This window comes from Haematobia irritans, chromosome 1, assembly GCF_050003625.1.
Source record: "Haematobia irritans isolate KBUSLIRL chromosome 1, ASM5000362v1, whole genome shotgun sequence".
Taxonomy (NCBI): domain Eukaryota; kingdom Metazoa; phylum Arthropoda; class Insecta; order Diptera; family Muscidae; genus Haematobia; species Haematobia irritans.
This window is the reverse complement of record NC_134397.1, coordinates 184038937-184066778: the sequence shown is the minus strand read 5'-3', so window position 1 is coordinate 184066778 and position 27842 is coordinate 184038937. Positions and strand designations below refer to the sequence as shown.

Genomic DNA, 27842 nt, shown 5'->3' with positions numbered 1-27842 from the left:
TTTTTTTTTATAGGAAATGTTGTCAAAATTAAATTTTTTATAGGAAATTTTAACCAAAATTTCGTTTCTATGGGAAATTTTCTTCAAGTTTCATTTCTCTGGAAAATTATGTCAAAATCGGGTTTCTATAGCAAATTTTATGAAAATTTCATTTCTATATTAAATTTTGTCAAACTTTCATTTCTATTGATTTTTTTTCAAAATTTCATTTTTATGGGTAATTTTGTCAACATTTTATTTCAATAAGAAATTTTGTCAAAATTTCATTTCTATAGGAAATTTTGTGAAAATTTCATATCAACAGGAAATTTTCTGAAAATTTCATTTCTATAGGAAATTTTGTGAAAATTTTTCTATGTTATAGGAAATATTGGCAACATTTCATTCCTATAGGAAATTTTAATCAAAATCTCATTTCTATGGGAAATTTTTGTCCAAATCTGGTTTCTATGGTAAATTTTATGAAAATTTCATTTTTATAGGAAATTTTGTCAAAATTTCAGTTCTTTAAGAAACTTTGTCAAAATTTCATTTCTATTGGAATTTTTGAAGAAATTAATTTCTAAAGGCAATTGTGTAAAAATTACATTTCTATAGGAATTTTGCTCGAAACTTAATTTTTATAGGAATTTCTTGTCAAAATTTCATATCTGTAGGAAATTTTGTCCAAATTTCATATTTACAGGAAATGTCAAAATTTAATTTCTCTAAGAAATTTTGTCAAAATTATATTTCTATAGAAAATTTTGAAAAAATTTCATTTCTATAGGAAGCTTTCGCAAGCTTTCATTTCTATAGAAAATTTTGATAAAAATTCATTTCTATAGGATTTTTTGTCAAAATTTTATTTCTATAGAAAATTTTGTCAAAATTTCATTTCTGTAGAAAATTTTCTGAAATTTTTATTTCTAAAGCAAATTTTCTGAAAATTTTGTTTCTATAGAACACTTTCTGAACATTTCTTTTATACAAGGTTAGGTTAGGTTATGTGGCAGCCCGATGTATCAGGTTCACTTAGACTATTCAGTCCATTGTGATACCACAGTAGTGAAATTCTCTCTTATCACTGAGTGCTGCCCGATTCCATGTTAAGCTCAATGACAAGGGACCTCCTTTTTATAGCCGAGTCCGAACGGCGTTCCACATTGCAGTGAAACCACTTAGAGAAGCTTTGAACCCCTCAGAAATGTCACCAGCATTACTGAGGTGGGATAATCCACCGCTGAAAAACTTTTTGGTGTTGGGTCGTAGCAGGAATCGAACCCACGACCTTGTGTATGCAAGGCGGGCATGCTAACCATTGCACCACGGTGGCTCCCTTTTCTTTTATACAAAGTTTTCTGAAAATCTCATTTCGATACGAAATTTTCTATACGAAATTGTCTCAATAATTTTTTTTTCTATTGGAATTTTTGCTCATTAATTTCATTTCGATAGAAAAATTTCAGAGTATTTCATTTCTATAGAGAATTTTCTGAAAAATTCATTTTGATTGAAAATTTTCTGAAAATTGAATTTCTATAAAAAATTTTCTGAAAATTTCATTTCTATAGAAAATTTTGTCAAATTTTCATTTCTGTATACAATATTTCTATGGAAAATTTTCTGAAAATTTCGTTTTTATACATAGTTTTCTGAAAATTTCATTTCTATACGAAATTTTCTGAAAATTTCACTTCTACAGAACATTTTTTCAAAACTTTTTTTCCATAAAAATTTTTGCTTATTAATTTCATTTTGATAGGAAAATTTCTGAGTATTTCACTTCTATAGAGAATTTTCTGAAAAATTCTTTTCTATAAAAAATTTTCTGAAAATTTCATTTCTGTAGGAAATTTTGTCAAAATTTCATTTCTGTAGGAAATTTTGTCAAAATTTCATTTCCGAAGGAAATTTTGTCAAAATTTCATTTCCGTAGGAAATTTTGTCAAAATTTAATTTCTGTAGAAAATTTTCTGAAAATTTCTTTTTTATATATAGTTTTCTAAAAATCTCATTTCGATACTAAATTTTCTGAAAATTTCACTTCTATAGGAAATTTTTTCAAAACTTTTTTTCCATAAGAATTTTTGCTCATTAATTTCATTTCGATAGGAAAATTTCTGAGTATTTCTTTTCTATAAAAATTTTCTGAAAATTTCATTTCTTTAGCAAATTTTCTGAAAATTTCTTTTTTATATATAGTTTTCTCAAAATCTTATTTCGATACTAAATATTCTGAAAATTTCACTTCTATAGGAAATGTTCTCAAAATTGTTTTTCCATAGGAAATTTTGTTCATTAATTTCATTTCGATAGGAAAATTTCTGAGTATTTCATTTCTATAGAGAATTTTCTGAAAAATACAGTTTTCTGAAAATCTCATTTCGATACGAAATTTTATGAAAATTTCACTTCTATAGGAAATTTTTTCAAAACTTTTTTTCCATAAGAATTTTTGCTCATTAATTTCATTTCAATAGGAAATTTTCTGAGTATTTCATTTGTATAGAGAATTGTTTTGAACAATTCTTTTCTATAAAAAGTTTTCTGAAAATTTCATTTTTGTAGGAAATTTTGTCAAAATTTCATTTCTATAGGAAATTTTCTGAAAATTTTATTTCTATAGCAAATTTTCTGAAAATTTCTTTTTTATAGCAAAATTTCTGAATTTTTTTTTATACATAGTTTTCTGAAAACCTCATTTCGATACGAAATTTTCTGAAAATTTCACTTCTATAGGAAATTTTCTAAAAATTGTTTTTCCATAGGAAATTTTGCTCATTAATTTCATTTTGATAGGAAAATTTATGAATATTTCATTTCTGTAGAGAATTTTCTGAAAAATTTATTTCTATAGGAAATTTTCTGAAAATTTTATTTCTATAGGAAATTCTCTGAAAATTTAACTTCCATTTTTTCAATTTTCTGAGTATTTCACTTCTATAGAGAATTTTCAGAAAAATTCTTTTCTATAAAAAATTTTCTGAAAAATTCATTTCTGTAGAAAATTTTGTCAAAATTTCATTTCTGTAGAAAATATTCTGAAAATTTTATTTCTGTGGAAAAATTTCTTAAAATTTTGTTTTTATACATAGTTTTCTGAAAATCTCATTTCGATACGAAATTTTTTGAAAATTTCACTTCTATAGGAAATTTTCTCAAAACTTTCGTTTTTTATAGGAATTTTTGCTCATTAATTTCATTTCGATAGGAAAATTTCTGAGTATTTCATTTCTATAGAGAATTTTCTGAAAAATTCTTTTCTATAAAAAATTTTCTGAAAATTTCATTTCTGTAGGAAATTTTGTCAAAACTTCATTTCTATAGGAAATTTTGTCAAAATTTCATTTTTGTAGAAAATTTTCTGAAAATTTCTTTTATACAAAGTTTTCTTAAAATCTAATTTCGATACCAAATTTTCTGAAAATTTCATTTCTATAGGAAATTTTCTCAAATTTGTTTTTCCATAGGAAATTTTGCTCATTAATTTCATTTCGATAGGAAAATTTCTGAGTATTTCATTTCTATAGAGAATTTTCGGAAAAATTCATTTTAATAGAAAATTTTCTGAAAATTTCATTTCTATAGAAAATTTTCTCAAAAAAAATTTTTTTTCAATAGGAAATTTTGCTCATTAATTTAATTTCGATAGGAAAATTTCTGAGCATTTCATTTCTGTAGAGAATTTTCTGAAAATTTAATTTCCATAAGAAATTTTATGAAAATTTAATTTCTATAGGAAATTTTCTGAAAATTTGATTTCTATAGGAATTTTTCTGAAAATTTAATTTCCATAGGAAATTTTCTGAAAATTTATTTTCCATATGAAATTTTCTGAATTTTATTTTTTATAAACAATTTCCTGAAAAGTTTATTTCTATATGAAATTTTCTGAAAATTTCATTTTTATAGGAAGTTTTCTGAAAATTTCATTTCGATAGGAAATTTTCTAATAATTTTATTTCGATATTTCCTCAATTTAAATTAAGACTCCCCACAAAAATCCCCAATAAATTTTTGACAAATTTTTTGAAAGAAATGAAAGGAAAGGTCTCTGCTGTAGAAAACCCGTAATACTTCGAAAAATTGAAAACAAATATATGCAATTTTTGTTGAGTTACACAGAAAATAATATTATAATTTTTGAGCTAACAATAAATTTTTGTTACAGAAAATTTTTAATTTTAACAAAATTTTTGTTGATATAACAAAATGATTTTGTTGATATAACAAAATTGGTTGCTAAAGTGACTAAAATCATAATTGTATTTACAAATTACGTTGTTAGCTAAAATTTAAACATAATTTTAATTGTATTGACAATCAAATTAATTGATATTTTGTTGTGTGTACTATATGATAGAGATTTCAAAATATAAAAGAAGGAGACGGGTGTTCAAGATATCTGCCTATACAAGCCCTAATCAGAAATTTAGAAGTCATCGAATTTTTATCTTATGGAAGGTAGTATTGTATGGATACGGCAACACTTTAACTTTCGAGTCCTTCAAGGATCTTTCTCTGTTCAATGGGACCAACCGTCATTATCTTAAAATATTCTAAAATAAACCTAAATTTTTTTTAATGATGGGTTCACTTTTTTTGGGTTTATTGAAATAATGCTTAAATACCTTGTAAAATTTTTGCGAGAAGAAACAGAACTAAAAAAAGAACTTGAACTAGTTCCCTGAAGTGTTTACTTCCAGCAGCGAACTAGGTTCATTTGGGAACCAACCAACTCAAGTCAAGTCAAAAACTGAGTTTTACACAAATATATTTTGTATATCTTCGTTCTAGCTGGCATGTTTATGGGTCATATATCATTCATCCAACTCAATCTCAATCAAACAATTACAGGTAACTGGAATCAATAGGAAATTTATAAAGCATGCGGATTAACATGCACAATATCTGCTATTTAAGAAAACTTGTCTTTGTAGTTTTTCACTAGATGTTTGAAACATTTTTCCATTGAATCTTACTGTGTCAACAAACAAAACAAAAAAAAAAAAACGATAGCCAATTTAATAACAAACAAACATCTGCAGAAAGACAATTTAATAATAGCTTCGCTTTAACAACAGGTATTTTTCATCATTTTCCAGGTTAAAAATAAACGTTAGCTTCCTTTAATACAACATGTGTTATATGAAATTGACACCCATAAATGATCCAGCCATCACACCAAACAAAGTATCTTCGGGATCAATGAAGTCTAAACGTGATTTAATAGACACATCATCTTTGGCTACCATTACAAGTTTGCCAGTTCTAAAAATAAATTCCGATATCTTTGCGATGTAAACAAAATACCAAGAAACTGAAGAATTGTAACAATTGCCAATGATGAAATGTCGTGTTTACATTCGCTTTGATAGAGTTGGAGAATTTCTTTGTTTGAAATGTCATGTCAAAATACTTTCTAATATGCACTGAGACAAATTAGTTGTTTAATGATCATGTAATGATCATGAAGGGCTTTACCAAAACATGGACCGATATAAGCTATAATTTGCACACCTATATGGGGACTATCCCGCAAAAATAGTAAATAAGAAGATGTTCCACAAACATTTCTTTTGAAACGCATCCCCGAATTCCCCATTAATTTTTTCCACTTCCGATGCAGTCCTTTTGGACAAGTCCACAAACATTTCTTTTAAAACGCATCCCGGGATTCGCTATCGAGTTTTTCCACTTCCTATGCTGTGCTTTTGAACAAGTCCACAAACATTTGTTTTCAAGCGCATCCCGGAATTCGTTATCGAGTTTTTCCACTTCCGGCGCAGTACTTTTGAACAAGTCCACAAACATTTCTTTTCATTCGCAAACCGGATTTTTTTCCACTTCCGATGCAGTCCTTTTGGACAATTCTTAGAAAGTACGGAATTAGGGCCGTGTTAAGTGAAAATTTAAGTATTGGACAATTAAAATTCGCAAAAAAGAATAGAAAATCAATAAAAAAGTAAAAAAAAAAATATTATAAAAAATTCATCCCCACCAGAATTTGAACCTGTGCCCTTTGACTTTTCACTTCCATGGAAGTTCTTTTGAGAAGATCTTGCAAATTGCAATCGTGTTTAATTTTCTGTTGATTTTTAATGGGAAAAAATATTTATACGAAAATATATGCCGAAATAATAAAATAACAAGTATATACGGCCGTAAGTTCGGCCAGGCCGAAGCTTATGTACCCTCCACCATGGATTGCGTAGAAACTTCTACTGAAGACTGTCATCCACAATCGAATTACTTGGGTTGCGGTAACACTTGCCGATGGCAAGGTATCTTAAAACTTCCTAACACCGTAATATATACCACATAGTCCATACGTGGTATATATTAAACTAAAAAGGCCTATTAAATACGTATATAATTAAGTTTGAAGTTTCTATAGAAACCAAATTTTGACAAAATAAAATTTTGACAACATTTTCTATAGAAGTAAAATTTGGAAAAAATTTTCTATTGACATAAAATTTGGAAAAAAATTTTCAATAGAAATAAAATTTTAACAAAATTTTCTATAGAAATAAAATTTGGAAACAATTTTTTATAGAAATAAAATCTTGAGGCTCCGAAGATCAAATCTGGGGAACGGTTTATATGGGGGATATATATAATTATGGACCGATATGGACCAATTCTTGCGTGTTTGTTAGATACCACATTCTAACACCATGTTCCAAATTTCAACCGGATCGGATGAATTTTGCTCCTCCAAGAGGCTCCGGAGGACAAATCTGGGGATCGATTTATATGGGGGCTATATATAATTATGGACCGATATGGACCAATTTTGGCATGGTTGTTAGAGACAATATACTAACACCACGTACTAAATTTCAGTTAGATCGGATGACTTTTGCTCGTCCAAGAGGCTCCGGAGGACAAATCTGGAGATCGATTTATATGGGGCTATATATAATTATGGACCGATATGGACCAATTTTGGCATGGTTGTTAGAGACGATATACTAACACCACGTACCAAATTTCAATTGGATCGGATGACTTTTGCTCTTCTAAGAGGCTCCAGAGGTCAAATCTGAGGATCGGTTTTTTTTTGGTGGCTATATATAATTATGGGCCAATGTGGACCAATTTGTGCATGGTCATTAGAGAACATATACCAACACCATGTACCAAATTTCAGCCGGATCGGATGAAATTTGCTTCTCTTAGAGGCTCCGCAAGCCAAATCGGGGGATCGGTTTATATGGGGGCTATATATAATTATGGACCGATGTGGGCCAATTTTTGCAGGGTTGTTAGAGATCATATACTAACACCATGTACCAAATTTCAGCCGGATCGGATGAAATTTGGTTCTCTTAGAGGCTCCGCAAGCCAAATCGGGGGATCAGTTTATATGGGGCTATATGTAATTATGGACCGATATGGACCAATTTCAGCATGGTTGTTAGAGACCATATACTAACACCATATACCAAATTTCGGCAGGATCGGATGAAATTTCCTTCTCTTAGAGCAATCGCTGTATGTAAAGTGGACCGACATGGACCAATTTTTGCATGATTGTTAGAGACCATATACTAACACCATGTACCAAATTTTAGCCGGATCGGATGAAATTTGCTTCTCTTAGAGCAATCGCAAGCCAAATTTGGGAATCCGTTTATATGGGGCTATACGTAAAAGTGGACCGATATGGCCCATTTGTAATACCATCCGACCTACATTAATAACAACTACTTGTGTCAAGTTTCAAGTCGATAGCTTGTTTCGTTCGGAAGTTAGCGTGATTTCAACAGACGGACGGACGGACGGACATGCTCAGATCGACTCAGAATTTCACCAAGACCCAGAATATATATACTTTATGGGGTCTTAGAGCAATATTTCGAAGTGTTACAAACGGAATGACAAAGCTAATATACCCCCATTGTATGGTGGAGGGTATAATAATAAAAATATTGTTAAAACTAAAAAATTAAATTGGTGAAAAAAATGTTTATACGTTTATTTGCACTAATTCCGCATCTGATGTTGGGGATTTAAACTACCTTGTTTGAAGAACTTTTTGTGGTCCGTTCTTAAACCTCCTGGTTTAAATTTAGTACGTGATTGTAAATATATGCCTTCTAACAACTATAGATCCTCGATATAAGCCGATCAAGAACGAAAGCTGCATATTAGGCAGTTGATCTGCTTTTTTATTTAACATAGACTCCATATGGACTCAACTCATAATTTAGTTTCCGATCGATGGTAATTCGTAATTCGATTATGGATGACTGTCTTTAGAAGAACTTTGTAGATATATATGGTACATACGATTCAGCCGTATATACACGGGCGAAAAAGACTGTTTTTCATATGTTTGGACGTAAAAATTATATGTTTGGAACTCAAATATTTTAAACATTATTTTTAAGTGCAAGCATATTATGCTGATAAACTAGCATAACATGTTTGCGACATATATGTTAATATGTTAGAACATATTATATATGGGACATAACATTTTTCTAAATATAATATGTTTGGACGCAAACATATATTTATTTAAAAATACCGTATATTTGTTTAGAAAGAGAGCGAGACCTAGAGAGTAAGCTGCAAGTAAAAGAATAGAAGTAACCAATTGGCGCCTTGAAAATTAATATACACACAAAGAAAATTAAATTTTTTTTCTACCAGTGTATTCCTAAGGTGAAACATAATAATACAATACAAACAATATTTTGTTTGGACCAATCCTGAAAATGTAGTGCAGGCTTCAAGCTAAATTTGTGTTTGGGGTATATGTAACAGAAAAAAATTTTTGTGTAGGGATGTACTTGTTTATTTGTAGATTCGGAAGAAAAATTTAGTTATAATTTGTAATCTTTGTGAAGAATGCCTCGAAAAACTGAACTTTCAGATGAAACATGCGAAAAAAAGTAGGGAGAACTGCCCATTGGCCAAAGGGCAAAGCGACATATTCGCCAACCTGAAGCTAATAAAACAATATGAGATGTAGAGAAAAGAACTGAATGTAACAAGACAATGAATTCTTGCTAAATATGATTTTAAAATTTCTAGCAAAAATCGCAAGAAAGAAAAATTCATTTAATATAATCTTCATTGTTTTAATGAAATCTTACATTCAATTCTTGTCTATACATTGCCACAAGCATATCCAGATAGCATATCTTATCTATAGTTCCACTTTAAAAGCATTAATAAACTCAACATTTTTATAGACATAATGGCGTGTAGTCAAATAAATTCCAAAAAGTAGTGCAAAAAAAAAGAAAAAAGCAAAAAACAAATAATAGCTATAGCAAGTTGGCTAAAACAAAAAAAAAATTATAATCCCATGGAAAAAGCATTTGTTTAACTTTTAATACGGAAGCCTTTATTTATCTCCAATATGCATAGATTTTTTTTGGGTTTATCTTAATTTCCCATTCTTCTAAGTGGGGAGATTAACATTCATGACAGCCCTTAAATATTAATGAACTAGAATTGTAAAAAAAAAATCTAATTGTTTTTAATGATAACGATGTTGTCTAGCTGGCAATTATTATTCCCTTTAAATCATAAAATTAAGAATAAGAGTGTACAATTAAATAAATTTAAGAATGTGAATGAATATAAAATGACCAGCAGAAAAAAAATGCTGCTTGCATGCTTCTCTAGAATAATCATGGCTTATTCTTGGATACTATATGATAATTTATTTCAAATAAGCTGGCTACATAGAGATATAAGCAGAGACAAAAATATTACATGATTTTCGTAAAAAGGTAACATTATTCTCTTGAAATATGTTTGAGGTAATTATATCTCCTCAATGGATGTGGAGATCCATAATATGATTATGCGGATCATTTTATTTATAGATACACACACTGAAAATAATATTTTCGTGATATTAAAGATTATGCAAACTAAATTTTAGGATGTGCAATTTACAAAATATTAAAGACAAATTTCGTTAATATAACGAAATTTTAATTAAATAAAATATGATAATGTTTGCTGCTAAAATTGCGTCCCTCCGTTAAAGTCTTTGAACTAAGGCAAATTGTTTTTAAAGTAAAGAAACACCGTTTTAATTTCAAGAAATCGTCCATAAATTAACTGAAATACTGAATACTGAAATACTGAATCTTAAGATTTAAGCTAAAAACGCTTCAAATGTAGACTAAGACTTATTTTAAGGATTTAGTTTTTTTTTTTTGAATTTAGAAAACATTTTTAGTTTGAAGTATTCGTTATAATTTAGATTTTTAAACTGGCATTTGTTTGTACGTAAATAGCTTCTCAGCAAAAGCATTAGAAGTTCTTCTAAAGGCACAACTGTGAAAGCACTTCCAAAAATGTCCAAATATGTTCTTTATTTTGACTACAGAGGTTGTTCTTTTAGTTAAATTTTTTATATTTCGCTTATTTGATATTTTTAATAAGGAATTTTAACTGTTTCTATTTCAAATAGGTTAAAAAACTAAATTTTAATTTTACTGATCCTAGGCTTAAATCCAGGTAGGCCGCTAAAATGACTTTATTTTAAAGAAGCTGCATCTTTGGCTCAGAATCAGTAGCAAACTCCTTAAGGGAAGGTAAAAATCTTTGGATCCAAGTAAACTTTGTTTTTGAGTGTCATCTTTAAATTCCTATAAAAATATAGCCTGCCAGCTTTGGGTTCACTGGATTCTTAATAAAAACTCTCAAACTTTGATGGACAATTTGGACCAAGCAAACCTAGGATAGTTTGAAGTTGCGCATGAGAGCTATAAACCTAGCAATATTTTCAATAAATACACATTTTTCGCATTTTTTGTATCAAGGAACCAAACTTAATTAAATTATTCCATATGGGGCTATATACTAAATACGTATATAATAAAGTTTGACAAAATTTTCTATAGAAATAAAATTTTGACAAAATTTTCTATAGCAATAAAATTTAGACAAAATTTTCTTTTTTATAGAAATAAAATTTTGACAAAATTTTCTTTTTTATAGAAAAAAAAATTTGACAAAATTTTCTATAAAAATAATATTTTGACAAAATTTTCTTTTTTATAGAAATAACATTTTGACAAACGTTTCTTTTCTATAGAAATAAAATTTTGACAAAATTTTCTTTTCTATAGAAATAAAATTTTGACAAAATTTTCTTTTCTATAGAAATAAAATTTTGACAAAATTTTCTATAAAAATAAAATTTGGACAAAATTTTCTATAGAAATAAAATTTAGACAAAATTTTCTTTTTTATAGAAATAAAATTTTGACAAAATTTTCTATAAAAATAAAATTTTGACAAAATTTTCTATAAAAATAAAATTTTGACAAAATTTTCTTTTTTATAGAAAAAAAAAAATGACAAAATTTTCTATAAAAATAAAATTTTGACAAAATTTTCTTTTCTATAGAAATAAAATTTTGACAAAATTTTCTATAGAAATAAAATTGTGACAAAATTTTCTATAGAAATAAAATTTTTACAAAATTTTCTATAAAAATAAAAATTTGACAAAATTTTCTTTTTTATAGAAAAAAAATTTTGACAAAATTTTCTATAAAAATAAAATTTTGACAAAATTTTCTTTTTTATAGAAGTACGATTTTGCAAACTTTTCTTTTCTATAGAAATAAAATTTTGATAAACTTTTCTTTTCTATAGAAATAAAATTTTGACAAAATTTTCTATAGAAATAAAATTTTGACAAAATTTTCTATAGAAATAAAATTTTGACAACATTTTCTATAGAAATAAAAATTTGACAAAATTTTATATAGAAATAAAATCTTGACAAATTTTTGTATAGAATTAAAATTTGACAAAATTTTCTCCTCCAAGAGGTTCCGGAGGTCACATTTGGGGATCGATTTATATGGGGGCTATATATAATTTTGAACCGATATGGACCAAATTTTGCATGGTTGTCAGAGACCATATACTAACACCACGTACCAAATTTTAACCGGATCGGATGAATTTTGCTCCTCCAAGAGACTCCGGAGGTCAAATCTGGGATCGGTTTATATGGGGGCTATATATGTAATTATGGATCGATTGGACCAATTTTTGCATGGTTATTATAGACCATATATTAACACCACGAACCAAATTTCAACACGATCGGGTGAATTTTGCTCCTCCAAGATGCTCCGGAGGTCAAGTCTGGGGATCGGTTTATATAGGGGCTATATATAATTATGGACCGATTGGACCAATTTTTGCATGGTTATTATAGACCATATACTAACACCATCTACCAAATTTCAACCGGATCGGATGCAATTTGCTTCTCTAAGAGGCTCCGCAAGCCAAATCTGGGGGTCGGTTTATATGGGGGCTATACGTAAAATTGGTCCAATATAGCTCATTTGCAATACCGTCCGACCTACATCAATAACAACTATTTATGCCAAGTTTCAAGTCGATAGCTTGTTTCGTTGGGAAGTTAGTATGATTTCAACAGACGGACGGACATGCATAAATCGACTCAGAATTTCACCACAAGAATATATATACTTTATGGGGTCTTAGAGCAATATTTTGATGTGTTACAAACGGAATGACAAAATTAATATACCCCCATCCTATGGTGGAGGGTATAATTAGGTTAAATGTATATCGCATAAGAAATTAAGAGGTCTGTGAAGTGAGTGCATATTTAAGTAAATCTTCAGGATCAACCGTGGACATTAGTTGTGGCATAGACCTGGGGTTAGGCTTTTTAACGAAAGCCTTCATATGTGTCAATTTATTAAAAAAATTAGTTTGAGTGTAACATTTTATAAAATTAAAATTAAAAAAAAATGTTTTAAGAATTTTTATTTTGAGTCGCATACTCCAACCAAATCTACCAAATCTACCAAAATTTGAAGAAAGAAATTTGACAAACATCTCTTTCCTACTCATTAGTTGTCGAAATTTTATTTCTATATAAAATTGTTCAAAATTTTATTTCTCAAGAAAATTTTTTCAAAATGTTATTTCTATAGAAATTTTTGTAAAAATTTTATTGTTATAGAAAATTTAGTCAACATTTTATGGTTATAGAAAATTTTGTCAAAATTTTATTTCTATAGTAATTTTTGTCAAAATTTTATTTCTGTAGAAATTTTCTATAGATTATTTCGCTAGAAAATTTTTTTCCAAAATTCTATTTCTATAGAAAATGTTATTTCTGTAGGAAATTTTGTCAAATTTGTTTTTCTCTAGAAAATTTTGTCTAAATTTCGTTTCTATAGAAAATTTTTTCAAAATTTTATTTCTATAGAAATTTTTGTCAAAATTTTATTTGTATAGAAATTTTTGTCAAGATTTTATTTCTATAGAAATTTTTTCCAAAATGTTATTTCTATAGAATTTTTTTCCAAAATTTTATTTCTATAGATATTTTTGTCAAAATTGTATTTCCATAGAATTTTTTTCCAAAATTTTATTTCTATAGAAAATTTTGTCAAAATTGTATTTCCATAGAAAACATTTCCAAAATTCTATTTCTATAAAAAATTTTCTCAGATGTTTATAGAAATTTTTGTCTAAATTGTGTTTCTATAGAAAATTGTTTGCACATTTTTTTCAAAATTTTATTTCTATAGAAATTGTTTCCAAAATTTTATTTCCGTCGAATTTTTCCCAAAATTTTATTTCTATAGAAATTTTTGTCAAAATTTTATTTCTATAGAATTTTTTTCCAAAATTCTATATCTATAGAAAATTTTCTCAAAATTTGATTTCTATAGAAATTTTTGTCCAAATTTTATTTCTATAGAAATTTTTGTTAAAAATTTATTTTTATAGAAATTTTTTCCAAAATTTTATTTCTATAGAATTTTTTTAAAAGTTTATTTCTATAGAAATGTTCCTAAAATTTTATTTCTAAAGAAAATTTTCTCCAAATTTTATTTCTATAGAAATTTTTGTAAAAATTTTATTTCTATAAAAATTTTCTATAGAAAAAAAATTCCACAATTTTTTTTTCTATGGAAAATTATTTCCAAAATTTTATTTCTATAGAAATTAAGAGGTCTATGAAGTGAGTGCATATTTAAGTAACACTCCAGGATCAACCGTGGACAGTAGTTGTAACATAGACCATGGGCTAGGCTTTTTAATGAAAGCCACAAATGAAGTCAATTTATAAAAAATTTCGTTTGAGTGTAACATTTTATAAAATTAAAAAAAATATATTTTAAGAATTTTTATTTTGAATCGCATACCCCAACCACGGTTGGCATTTGTGCCAAAAATAATCTACCAAAATTTGAAGAAAGATATTTTACAAACATATTTTTCCTCTGTTGGGTAAGTTACTCATTTAGTTGTCAAAAATTTTATTTCTTTATAAATTTTTGTCAAAATTCTATTTCTATAAAAAATTTTGTCAAAATTGTATTTCAATAGAAATTTTTGTCAAAATTTTTTTGTTATAGAAATTTTTGTCAAAATTTTTTTGTTATAGAAAATTTAGTCAAAATTTTATTTCTATAGAAATTTTTGTCAAAGTTTTATTTCTATAGTAATTTTTGTCAAAATTTAATTTCTGTAGAAATTTTCTATAGATTATTTCGATAGAAAATTATTTCCAAAATTCTATTTCTATAGAAAATGTTATTTCTGTAGAAAATTTTGTCAAATGTGTATTTCTATAGAAAATGTTGTCTAAATTTCGTTTCTATAGAAAATTTTTGTAAATTTTTTTTTCTGTAGAAATTTTTGTCAAGATTTTATTTCTATAGAAATTTTTTTCAAAAATTTCATTTTTATAGAAATTTTTTCCAAAATTTTATTTCTATAGACATTTTTTCCAAAATCTTATTTCTATAGAAATTTTTCCAAAATTTTATTTCCATAGAAATTTTTGTCAAAATTGTAGAAAAAATTTCCAAAATTCTATTTATATAGAAAATTTTCTCAAAAATTGTGTTTCTATAGAAAATTGTTTGCAAATTTTTTCCAAAATTTTATTTCTATAGAAATTGTTTCCAAAATTTTATTTCCATCGAATTTTTCCCAAATGTTATTTCTATAGAAATTTTTGTTAAAATTTTATTTGTATAGAAATTTTTTCCAAAATTCTATTTCTACAGAAAATTTTCTCAAAATTTGATTTCTATAGAACTTTTTGTCAAAATTTTATTTCTATAGAAGTTTTTGTCAAAATTTTATTTCTATAGAAATTTTTGTCCAAATTTTATTTCTATAGAAATTTTTGTCCAAATTTTTTTTCTATAGAAATTTTTGTCCAAATTTTCCTAAAATTTTATTTCCATAGAAATTTTTGTAAAAATTTTATTTCTATAAAAATTTTCTATAGAAAAAATTCCACAATTTTTTTTCTATGGAAAATCATTTCCAAAATTTTATTTCTATAGAAATTTTTTCAACATTTTTATTTCTATAGAAATTTTTTCAAAAATTTTACTTCTATAGAAATTTTTGTCCAAATTTTATTTCTATAGGAATTTTTGTCCAAAACTTTATTTCTATAGAAAATTTTTTAAAAGTTTATGTCTATAGAAAATTTTCCCAAAATTTTATTTCTAAAGAAAATTTTCTCCAAATCTTATTTCTATAGATTTTTTTTCCAAAATTTTATTTTTATAGAATTTTTTTCCAAAATTTTATTTCTATAGAAATTTTTGTCAAAATTTTATTTCAATAGAAATTTTTGTCAACATTTTATTTCCATAAAAAAAAAATTCCGCAATTTCATTTCTATAGGAATTTTTCCCAATTTTTTTTTTCTATGGAAAAATTTTGTCAACATTTTATTTCTATTGAAATTTTTGTCAAGATTTTATTTCTATAGAATTTTTTTTTCAAAATTTTATTTCTATAGAAAATTTTTCCAAAATTTTATTTCTATAGAAAATGTTTCCAAAATTTTATTTCTATAGAAATTTTTTCCAAAATTTTATTTCTATAGAATTTTTTTCTAAAATTTTATTTCTTTAGAAATTTTTTTCAAAATTTTATTTTTATAGAAATTTTTTTCCAAAATTTTATTTTTATAGAAAATTTTTTCCAATATTTTATTTCTACAGATAATTGAAGTACCTCTTACATGGAAAGGAATGCTTCGCAAAATTCTAACAATCTGCCAAACAGTAAAAAATCTACCATTTTTGTTAGATTTCTACCAACTATGACTCCAACCCTAATGAGAAACACGAGTTACTTAATTGAGTATACTAACTTTTTCATTTCAATATGACAAGACATCGCTACCCAAGTAGTTGTACAAAAACGGTTTTCCTGAACAATTTTTGGTATTTATGGTAATTAAGCACTGATGAGGTGATTGTTATGTTATGATTAATGATGCGTTTTGCTTATTGATGGATTTAGAAAATTTTCTATTAAATTTTAATCTGCAATTAAGAGGTTAACACGATACTTCAGCATAAATGCTAACTCATTGTCTTCCACATTAGAGTGCATCATAATGGAGAGCAAAAAAAAAAATTAAGAAAATTTCAATTTATTGCTAAAATTGCGTAAAACAAAGGATTTTTATATATCACCTCAAAAGAACTTCTTGTGGAGTGAAAATTAAGTCCATCTCTAGACGAGACTTTTTTGATGTACATTAAATGTGGTGGGGTATGTAGATTTCGTACTCATTCGAACTCTTTCATAGAAATCTGGAATATCCATCTCAAAAAAAAAAAAATAATAAAGAATGCATGGAATGGAAAATTGTTGAAAATTTCGTTTTGAAAATAGAATTTCTCCTTCGTTTGGGGGAAAATGAAGAAATATTTTTGATGTCTAATGTAATTGCCAAAATTTGAAAAATATTAAAAGCTATTGGCCATATCATCAAAATCAATCCAAATGCCTCTCTCAAGTATTTCCAAAATTCATGATTCAAGGACGCCGCTTCTGTGTAATTTTTTTTCGACAAAAATTTACAAATGTTCTTCACACACATACGTATACCAATAGTCCACAATAAAATGTTTGAATTGCCTTTGATATGGATACGTGTTTCCTTTTTATTTCGATTTTTTTACTAAAAATAGGTACTTTGAATTCTTCACTATTTTTGAGTTTTATTTGAATTTCCTCAGAAGCTATTCAACGAATGCCATGATAAATTGTTGTCACGTTTGCAGCCAAATTCATTTGGGGGTCTTATCGCCTCTTAACTATTTGATTATATTATAGGCGAAAAAAAAGCATTAATTATTTATGATTCTTTTTTATTTAAAGAACATTCACACTAAGACAGCCAGTTCACAGAAAAGAGATGAAAAGAGGAAAGAAGCATGATTACCATTGCGTTTTTTCCTCTGTGGTTGTGGTTTGTGGTTTCATGTGTGCTCACCAATGTGGCGCTTGTATTACAGTGGGTCAAAGAAATTATTTGTTTAAGAAATTTAATTTCTTTTTTTTATAAATAAATCTAAGGAAAGAAACACATGTTGATTAATAAATTATTTAAATAATAAATTTAATAAATTAGTTAAATAATAAATTAAATTAAAATAAAATAACATAAAATTAATTAATGAATTGAGTTTTTGGTTTCCATAAACTTTCACTGTTCCGTTATTAGACTTAGAATTCGTAGTATTTTTATGTTTCTTCACATTGCTTTTGATACATTTCTAGAAAGTATGCGAATGATTTTGCTTCAAAGTTGTAATTCTATCCCGTTTCTTTTTGATTTGCTAAAAAAAAAAATTAATTAAAAAATTAATTAACTTAAACCGCACACTAGATATGCTAGTGTTCTCGAGACGCCAGATATCACTCCTGATATCTGCTATAACGGCGATTTTGCAAAAACTATTGGTGCGAAGTATAATGACTATTGTATGAGCTGTCATGATGCGGAGGAAAAGGAATCAATAAAACACCTCTTGTGTGAGTGTCCTGCATTTTGTGCAAGGCGGAAGCAATTTTTAGGGGCATATAGCTTCATAGCAGTCTGCTAATGTTTTTGGAACAATCTGGTTGGTTCAACTGAAGAAAATAATCGAGAAGGTTCAGCGGTTAAAACTAGAAGTGCCCATATGTAATAGGTACTTTTAGTTAATGTGGTATCACAATGGACTGAATAGTCTAAGTGAGCCTGAATCTTAATCGGGCTGCCACTTTAACCTAACCTAACCTAACCTATGTCTCCTAGAATGTTACACTAGTAGATTGGCTGAATCGATCCATTTTAATGCCCACCGCCATAACAATTTATTTGAAATATTTCGAACAATCGAATATTGAAAGATTTTTTTTTTCAAAAATTTATTTCTATAGAAAATTTTGTCAAAATTTTGTGAAAATTTTATTTATATAGAAAATTTTATCAAAATGTTATTTCTAGAAAAATTTGTCACATTTTTTTTTTATAGAAAATGTTGTCAAAATTTTATTTCTATACAAAATTTTGTGAAAATTTTATTTATATAGAAAATTTTGTCAAAATTTTATTTCTATAGAAAATTTTGTCAACATTTTTTTTCTATAGAATATTTTGTCAAATTTGTATTTCTAAAGAAAAGTTTGTCAAAATTTTATTTCTATAGAAAATTGTGACAAAATTTTATTTCTATAGAAAATTTTGTAAACATTTTATTTCTATACAAAAATAGTCAAAATGTTATTTCTATAGAAAATTTTATTTCTATAGAAAATTTTGTCAAAATTTTATTTTTATAGAAAATTTTCACAAAATTTTATTTCTATAGAATATGTTGTAAAAATTTTATTTCTATAAAAAATTTAGTCAACATTTTATTTTTATACAAAATTTTACAAAATTCTATTTCTATAGAAATCTTTGCAAACTTTTCTTTCTATAGAAAATTTTCACAAAATTTTATATCTATAGAATATGTTGTAAACATTTTATTTCTATAAAAAATTTAGCCAACATTTTATTTCTATAGAAAATTTTGCAAAATTCTATTTCTATAGAAAACTTTGCAAACTTTTCTTTCTATAGAAAATTTTGCAAAATTTTATTTCTATAAAAAAATTTGTCAAAAAAAAAATTTTTTTTATAGAAAATTTTGTCAAAAAAAATTTTTTTCTATAGAAAATTTTGTCAAAAAATTTTTTTTCTAAAGAAAATTTTGTCAAAAAAAATTTTTTTCTATAGAAAATTTTGTCAAAATTTTTTTTATAAAGAAAATATTGTAAAAATTTTATTTCTATACAAAACTTTGTGAAAATTTTATTTCTATAGAAAATTTTATAAAAATTATATTTCTATACAAAATTTTATCACAATTATATTTCTATAGAAAATTTTGTCAATTTTTTTTTCTATAGAAAACTATGTCAAAATTTTATTTCCAAAAAAAAAGTTTGTCAAAATTTTATTTCTGTACAAAATTTTATTTCTATAGAAAGTTTTTTCATTTTTTTTCTATAGAAAATTTTGCCAAAATTTTATTTCTATACAAAATTTCGTCTAAATTTTATTTCTATAGAAAATTTTGTCAAAATTGTATTTCTAAAGAAAATTTTGTCAAAATTTTATTTCTATACAAAATTTTGTCAAAATTTTATTTCTATACAAAATTTTATTTCTATAGATAGTTTTGTCAAAATTTTATTTCTATAGAAAATTTTCACAAAAAAATTTTTTTTTCTAAAGAAAATTTTGTCAAAAAATTTTTTTTCTATAGAAAATTTTGTCAAAATTTTATTTATAAAGCAAATATTGTAAAAATTTTATTTCTATACAAAATTTTGGGAAAATTTTATTTCTATAGAAAATTTTATTAAAATTATATTTCTATAGAAAATTTTATCAAAATTATATTTCTATAGAAAATTTTGTCAATTTTTTTTCTATAGAAAACTATGTCAAAATTTTATTTCAAAAGAAAAGTTTGTCAAAATTTTATTTCTGTACAAAATTTTATTTCTATAGAAAGTTTTTTCATTTTTTTTCTATAGAAAATTTTGCCAAAATATTATTTCTATACAAAATTTCGTCTAAATTTTATTTGTATAGAAAATTTTGTCAAAATTGTATTTCCAAAGAAAATTTTGTCAAAATTTTATTTCTATACAAAATTTTGTCAAAATTTTATTTCTACAGTCGACTCCGCTTTACTGAAACGTTAAAAATGCAGCCATTTAATTTCAGTTATCCGAAGTTTTTGCTAAAGCGGACTACGGATAACTGAAAAAAACTTCCAGTAATGCGAACTTCGGATAACTGAAAAAGTTTCAGTAAAGCGGACTCCGTATAACTGGAAAAAAATCCACTCAATTTCAGTTAACCGAACTTATGACCAATGCTATGTACATAAAATAATAAAAACAAGGTGTTTGATTCCGTGTGTGTGCCATCTACAATTTTACCTTTCAGTTGATTTTATTTACAGAGTGATTTAAACTGTTTTGAAAGTGCCATCTTCACTTGAAATAAAGCGTTCTCAATACGGAGAAGAAAATGTACTCTCTCTCAATAGCGAGAATGTGGCATTTTCAGTAAAGCGAAGTCATACTAATGTGACGAAACTCATTTGAACACAAAAAACTTTTCAGTAATCCGATTTTTTCAGTTAAGCGGAGTTTCACTAAAGCGGAGTAATTTAAATGAAATGGACAGAAAAAACAACTGGGGAATGCGATCGATTGCAGTTATCCGAGGTTTTTCAGTAAAGCGCATTGCGCTAAAGCGGAGTCGACTGTATACAAAATTTTGTCAAAATTTTATTTCTATACAAAATTTTATTTCTATAGATAGTTTTGTCAAAATTTTATTTCTATAGAAAATTTTCACAAAAATTTTTTTTCTAAAGAAAATTTTGTCAAAAATTTTTTTTTTCTATAGAAAATTTTGTCAAAATTTTATTTATAAAGAAAATATTGTAAAAATTTTATTTCTATACAAAATTTTGTGAAAATTTTATTTCTATAGAAAATTTAATAAAAATTATATTTTTATAGAAAATTTTATCAAAATTATATTTCTATAGAAAATTTTGTCAATTTTTTTTCTATAGAAAACTATGTCAAAATTTTATTTCAAAAGAAAAGTTTGTCAAAATTTTATTTCTGTACAAAATTTTATTTCTATAGAAAGTTTTTTCATTTTTTTTTTCTATAGAAAATTTTGCCAAAATTTTATTTCTATACAAAATTTCGTCTAAATTTTATTTCTATAGAAAATTTTGTCAAAATTGTATTTCCAAAGAAAATTTTGTCAAAATTTTATTTCTATACAAAATTTTGTCAAAATTTTATTTCTATACAAAATTTTGTCAAAATTTTATTTCTATACAAAATTTTGTCAAAATTTTATTTCTATAGATAGTTTTGTCAAAATTTTATTTCTATAGAAAATTTTCACAAAATTTTATTTTTATAGAAAATTTTGTAAAATTTTATTCTATGGAAAGTTTTGCAAAATTTTATTTCTATAGAAAATTTTGCAAACTTTTATTTCTATAGAAAATTTTGCAAAATTATAATTGTATAGAAAATTTTTATTTCTATTGATAATTTTTTCAAAAAATTGTTTCTATGGAAAATTTTGTCAAAATTTTATTTCTAAAGAAAATTTTGTCAAAATTTTATTTCTATACAAAATTTTGTCTAAATTTTATTTCTATTGAAAGTTTTGTCAAACTTTTATTTCTATAGAAAATTTTCACAAAATTTTATTTCGATAGAAAATTTTGTAAAAATTTTATTTTTATATAAAATTTAGTCAAAATTTAATTTCTATAAAAAATTTTTCAAAATTTAACTCTATAGAAAATTTTGCAAATTTCTATAGAAAATTTATATTGATATTTTTCAAAAATTTATTTCTATAGAAAATTTTGTCAAAATTTTGTTTCTATAGAATACTTTGCAAATTCTGTTTCTAAAGAAAACTTTGCAAAAAATTATATAGAAATTTTTGCAAAATTTTATTTCTATTGATAATTTTTTCCAAAAGTTATTTCTATAGAAAATTTTGTAAAAATTTTATTTATAAAGCAAATATTGTAAAAGTTTTATTTCTATACAAAATTTTGTGCAAATTTTATTTCTATAGAAAATTTTATCAACATTATATTTCTATAGAAAATTTTATCAAAATTATATTTCTATAGAAAGTTTTTTTCAATTTTTTTTTCTATAGAAAGTTTTGTCAAACTTTTATTTCTATAGAAAATTTTCACAAAATTTTATTTCTATAGAAAATTTTTTAAAAAGTTTATTTCTATAGAAAATGTTGTAAAAATTTTATTTCTATAAAAAATTTAGTCATACTTTTATTTCTATAGAAAAATTTTCAAAATTTTATATATAAAGAAAATTTTGTCAAAATTTGATCTCTATACAAAAATTTGTGAAAATCTTATTTGTATAAAAATTTTGTCAAATTTTTTTTTCTATAGAAAATTTTGTCAAAATTTTATTTCTAAAGAAAAGTTTGTCAAAATTTTATTTCTTTACAAAATTTTATTTCTATATAAATTTTTTCAAATTTGTTGTTTCTATAGAAAATTTTGGCAAACTTTTATTTCTATACAAAATTTCGTCTAAATTTTATTTCTATAGAAAATTTTGTCAAAATTTTATTTCGAAAGAAAATTTTGTCAAAATTTTATTTCTATACAAAATTTTGTCTAAATTTTATTTCTATAGAAAGTTTTGTCAAACTTTTATTTCTATGGAAAATTTTCACAAAATTTTATTTCTATAGAAAATTTTGTACAAATTTTATTTTTATAAAAAATTTTGTCAAAATTTAATTTCTATAAAAAATTTTTCAAAATTTAATTCTATAGAAATTTTTTCAAAATCTAATTCCATAGAAAATTTTGCAAATTTCTATAGAAAATTTCTATTGATATTTTTTCAAAAATTTATTTCTATAGAAAATTTTGTCAAAATTTTATTTCTATAGAAAATTTTGTCAAAATTTTATTTCTTTAGAAAATTTTGTAAAAATTTTCTTTCTATAAAAAATTTAGTCAAGATTTTATTTCTAAAGAAAATTTTTCAAAATTTAATTCTATAGAAAAATTTGCAAAATTTTATTTCTATAGCAAATTTTCTCAAAATTTGAAGTATACAAAGTTGCGCAGAGTATATTATAGTCGGTCCCGTCCAACTTCAGACTTTCCTTATATGTTTTTTACTAAAATTGTGTTTCGTCCCTTAAAGTTAGATTAAAATTTTAAGTACATAAATTTTGTACAAGTATATACAATTTTGTCTAAATCGGTTCAGGTTCAAATTCGCGCATATGGGAATATAAACCTTTATATAGCTCGCATTTACGGTACCAAAAATATGTTTTTTTTGCGTGAACGATGAAGTTTGTTTGTTCCCCTGAATATATTTCTATTTGCACCAAAAAGCATAATAATAAAGAAGAGATTAAGTGGTCTTCATTTTTCCTCCATCTGGTAGTTGTATCGCAGCTGGAGTCATCGAGGATGTGGACATTACTGTGGTCGATTATCTCTTGAGAAACAAAATCTTCTCTTCATGACTATTGTAGGAAGGAAATTAAGACTATCGTATACCCGGCCTCGCCCCATTTAATGTCTCTTTTCACACACGAATTTAATTGAGTCAGTTAATTTTTTAGTTGATATGTTTTCAATTATGAAAATGATAGTATCAATCACAGTTTTGAATGGGCATAACATTTTTTTCGATTAAAGAATTAATTGATTTGAAAATTTCAATTAATTTTTTAATTGATTCAATTAAAAATTTAATTGATGTTGATAACAAAACTCAATTAATTTTTTGAATTAAAAACCTAATTATTTTCAATTACTTTCTTATCTGACTTTGTTTGATTAAAAAATTGTTTGTTTGTAATAAATTTGTATTTAAAAATTTCAAAAAAAATCATCATTTTTTCCAAGATTGATTAAAAAGTTAATTGCAACAATTAATTTTTTAATTAAAATATAAAAAATTTTCAACCACTGACTTAATTAATTGTATCAATTAATTTATTAAATTTAATTGATACAATTGATACAAAATTAAAAAAAAATGTTCAACATTAATTAACTTTTTAATTGGATACTTTTTGGTGATATTTTTTCTGTGTTGAAGCAGTTGAGTCAATTTCTGGAATAAAATCAATAAGAAAATTTCCCGCCTTCATAAGAAAGAAAAATCTTAGAACCTTGCGCTAATTTTAGATGACTGCCAATATTTTATCTCTCTCTATTGAAAGTTTCGTAATAATAACAAAGTCCACCGGCCGCCTGGCGTCATTTCATGATGCCCTAGCGAGACTTGCCACATGTATGAATTAAATTAATAAAAAAAAATTAAATATTTATTAGAATAGCAATCAATATGACGATCACATTTTCACATTTCAATGTTAGTCGATTTTTGTGTTTGGTTTTATTTCAGATCGTTTGGTTTTTTTTTGCCTCCTCCTCCACTTAGATCAACCACTCGGCGGTTGTGGGACATATTTAGCAGTTATCAGATAATTAATAGACAATTCGTATTTTTCATACGATTTGGCATTGTCTATGATTCGTGCGATCGAGTGGACTGGCTCTGCCCAAAAAAAAAAAAAAGAATTATGATGAGTCTCCAACAATCCCTGTGTGTTAATGTTAAGCGTATTCGATGTTTGTTGTTGTTATTGTTGTAGCTATTTTAGGTCATTGAGCTGTCAATAAATTGTATAAATAAATGCTATTAAAATTTCTAGGCTCTGGCGACAGAGCGTGGCCGCTCGTCACTTGGCACAGTGGTATAATTTATGGGTCATTATGAAAGTGCAAGTATTAAGGCACAATTTTTATGGTCTTATAGATTTTTCAATTCAACCGTTCCGTTCGACGGACGTGTTTTTCAATAGCGGATAAACTCATCGTAATAGGTACCTACTACGAATTTCAAGTGTGGTGGGATATTAAGCCACCATGCAGCGAAATTCCAAGTCATCCACTGGGTTGCTAACTTCAGGGCCCAGTGGACGGGTATCGACTGGAGTTATAAATCTGGGCAATGACCAAGAGTTAGGCCCAATTAGTCGACCTGTAGACGGGTCGACAGGTGGCGACACTCTGACAAGTCGATCTTTTTCTAAGGTAACGACATCAAAAGGAGGTAATCCCTCGCGAAAGAGATTCAAGGAACGCAGAAATGCTTTGTTTATCCTAAAGAAGTTAGGATCAGTCGACCCAAGCACGCTGTCGGCTAAACAAAGCGATTCCTTAAAATGGGCTCAAGGAATTCTTGAAACTGGAAAAAGGGAACGATCGCCGGATGAGCTGCCATCCTCCAAAAGGGATCAAAGATCGTTTGCCTCAGTTGCTAAAGATAGCCTTGTGATGGCTATCATTAATAAAGGAGCATTGGACGGTATGATTCCAAAGCAGAAATGGGGGGAAATTGAGAATGCTCTGTCTGTCGTCTACTCACAGGTGCTGGAAAAGTTTCCCGGCCCAGATCCTCGACACCAAGAGGCTGGTTGGTATCAAGGACGATTTAAGCTAGTCGCATTTGAGGACCAGAGGTCTATAGAATGTTTTAAAGCTGCTCTGATACTAATTGGTGAAGTTTGGGAAGGAGCTGCTCTAGAGTTAGTCGAGAAGAAAGACATACCGGCTAGACCTAGAGCACATGCCTGGATACCTGCAAACCCTTCTGACCCTGAATCTATTTTAAATAGACTGAAACGATGCAATCCAGATCTTCCAACAGCTGATTGGAAGGTTGGCCGTTTGGATGAAGTGGATGGACCAAGACGGCATGCAGTGTTTATATTGAACACTCAGTCTTTGCCACATCTGGCAAAGTCCCAGGGCCGTGTATGTTATGGCTTTCATTATATCCAAATGAAGGTGTATAAAAACGATCAGCTAAAGGATTCAGAAATGGACAAGCCTCTGTCTGAATCAGAAGTAAGCGGATCCTCTTGCGAAGTCGAGGGAGATACCAAAGTTGAAGACATGGATAGATACCGTATGCGTGAGGAGGCTTCTATTGCCTCAGAACTCACCAAAGTCGAACCTATGGTTATTGCGAGAGTCACCGATATCTCTGAAGAGGACATTCTTGATGACTCGATTGAAGCGGCTGATGTGACGGTTGTTGAAAATCTCGATGGTCCTACGGATCCTCCAGATAAATCTTCATCATTGTAAGGCTGCATGTGCTGCCTTAAAAGTTCTCCTGATGAAAGGGGACATAGACATAGTTCTTATTCAAGAACCATATGTTTATAGAAACAAAATATGTGAATTAAGTACTCCGGGGTTCAAACTATTGCAGTATACTGGTAATGATGTAATTCGAGCCTGTATAATTGCTAAAAACGAGCTTAACTTGTTTCTGCTTCCTTCAATGTGCAATGCAGACACTGTCGTTGCCAATTTAGAAATAGCCAAATGCAAATATTGGGTATCTTCGGTCTATATGGGACATGACAGGGAGATGCCTCCATGTGCCGTTAAGACCTTAGTTGAGGAGTCACTGAAAACAAAGACGAAACTCATTATGGGATGCGATGCGAATGCGCATCATAGTATATGGGGAAGTAGTGATACTAATGCAAGGGGAGAGTCGCTAATAGAGTTTATTTTGCGTACTAATCTGGTAGTTTGCAACAAGGGAGATGCCCCAACCTTTGTCACTAAAAACAGGCAAGAGGTTTTGGACATCACCTTGGCCTCGCAAGAACTGAATGAAATGATATCTGAGTGGCATGTTTTAAGTGAACACAGCTTCTCAGATCATCGCTACATCAGTTTCAAATTTGATGTTCATATCACCAAGACCATATTTTCGCCAAATGTTAGGAAAGCTGACTGGAATAGGTATAGGGAATCGTTCAATATGAGGATACCGGAAATAACAGAGACAAATATGAGAAATGTGCAAGATATCGAACACGCAGTGGAGCGGATTACTAAGGCCTTCAACATCTCACTGAAAGCTGCATGCCCTAGAGGAAAGCCAAGGGGGAAACATCGACCACCATGGTGGTCTACGGAATTAAGTAATATGAGGAAATCCTGCAGGAAGCTCTTTAACAAGGCAAAGTCCACCAGAGCCCCTGAGGACTGGGACGCTTACAAGAGGAATCTGAGAGGATACAAGCGAGAACTGAGAAAGGCTCAGCATAACTCTTGGAATGACTACTGCAGCAGTATTGAGAATACGTCCGAGGCTTCCAGACTACGGAAGGTTCTAGCATCCACCAACTCCGCTCCAGGTTTCATTAAAACATCGGAGGGAAATTGGACAACGTCCAGTGAGGAGACGCTGGAGGTACTATTGGACACACATTTTCCTGGAAATCAGACGGTTGAACCATGTACTGGCGGTGCCACAGTTGCTCAGCGGTCGTTTCCTGTCGAGGAAATTGTATCGGAAACTAGAATAAGATGGGCGCTAAATAGCTTTGGACCATTCAAATCCCCCGGACCTGATGGAATTACTCCGGCGGAGTTACAAGCTGTAACTGACAAAATTATCCCCTGGTTGTCAGTGATATATAAAGGATGTATCAACTTATCATATATCCCAGGAAAGTGGAGGGAAACAAAAGTCGTTTTCATACCTAAAGCGGGAAAAGCCTCTCACTCGAGGGCGAAGGATTTCCGACCAATCAGCTTATCCTCATTCCTACTTAAGACTCTGGAGAGGATGATAGATATTTATCTTAGAACTAGCATCGATTCAAGGTTGTTCTCGAAAGGACAGCATGCATACTCGAAGGGCAGGTCTACTGAGACCGCACTACATGAACTAGTCAGCTTTATTGAAAGCTCACTATCTGTCAAAGAATACACAATCGTGGCGTTTCTAGACATCGAAGGGGCGTTCAATAATGTCCATCCGAGCTCGATATTAAATGGACTGACAACTCTGAATGTTGATCCATGTATACTCAGGCTGTTAGACGAACTGCTAATGAAGAGACGTAT

At 27.4% G+C, this 27842-nt stretch overlaps 2 protein-coding genes across 4 annotated transcripts in view; both read left to right on the top strand.

The window, feature by feature from the left end:
* LOC142233531 (ATP-dependent DNA helicase Pif1-like) overlaps positions 1–4881 on the top strand; it is a 33063-nt gene extending 28182 nt beyond the window's left edge. Inside the window, exon 4 of the mRNA XM_075304495.1 lies at positions 4780–4881. Within this exon, the coding sequence (XP_075160610.1) occupies positions 4780–4881 (102 nt within the window). The remainder of the gene's footprint in view (positions 1–4779) is intronic.
* foxo (forkhead box, sub-group O) overlaps positions 1–27842 on the top strand; it is a 229293-nt gene that overhangs the window by 35776 nt on the left and 165675 nt on the right. The gene's annotated exons all lie outside the window — the stretch shown is intronic.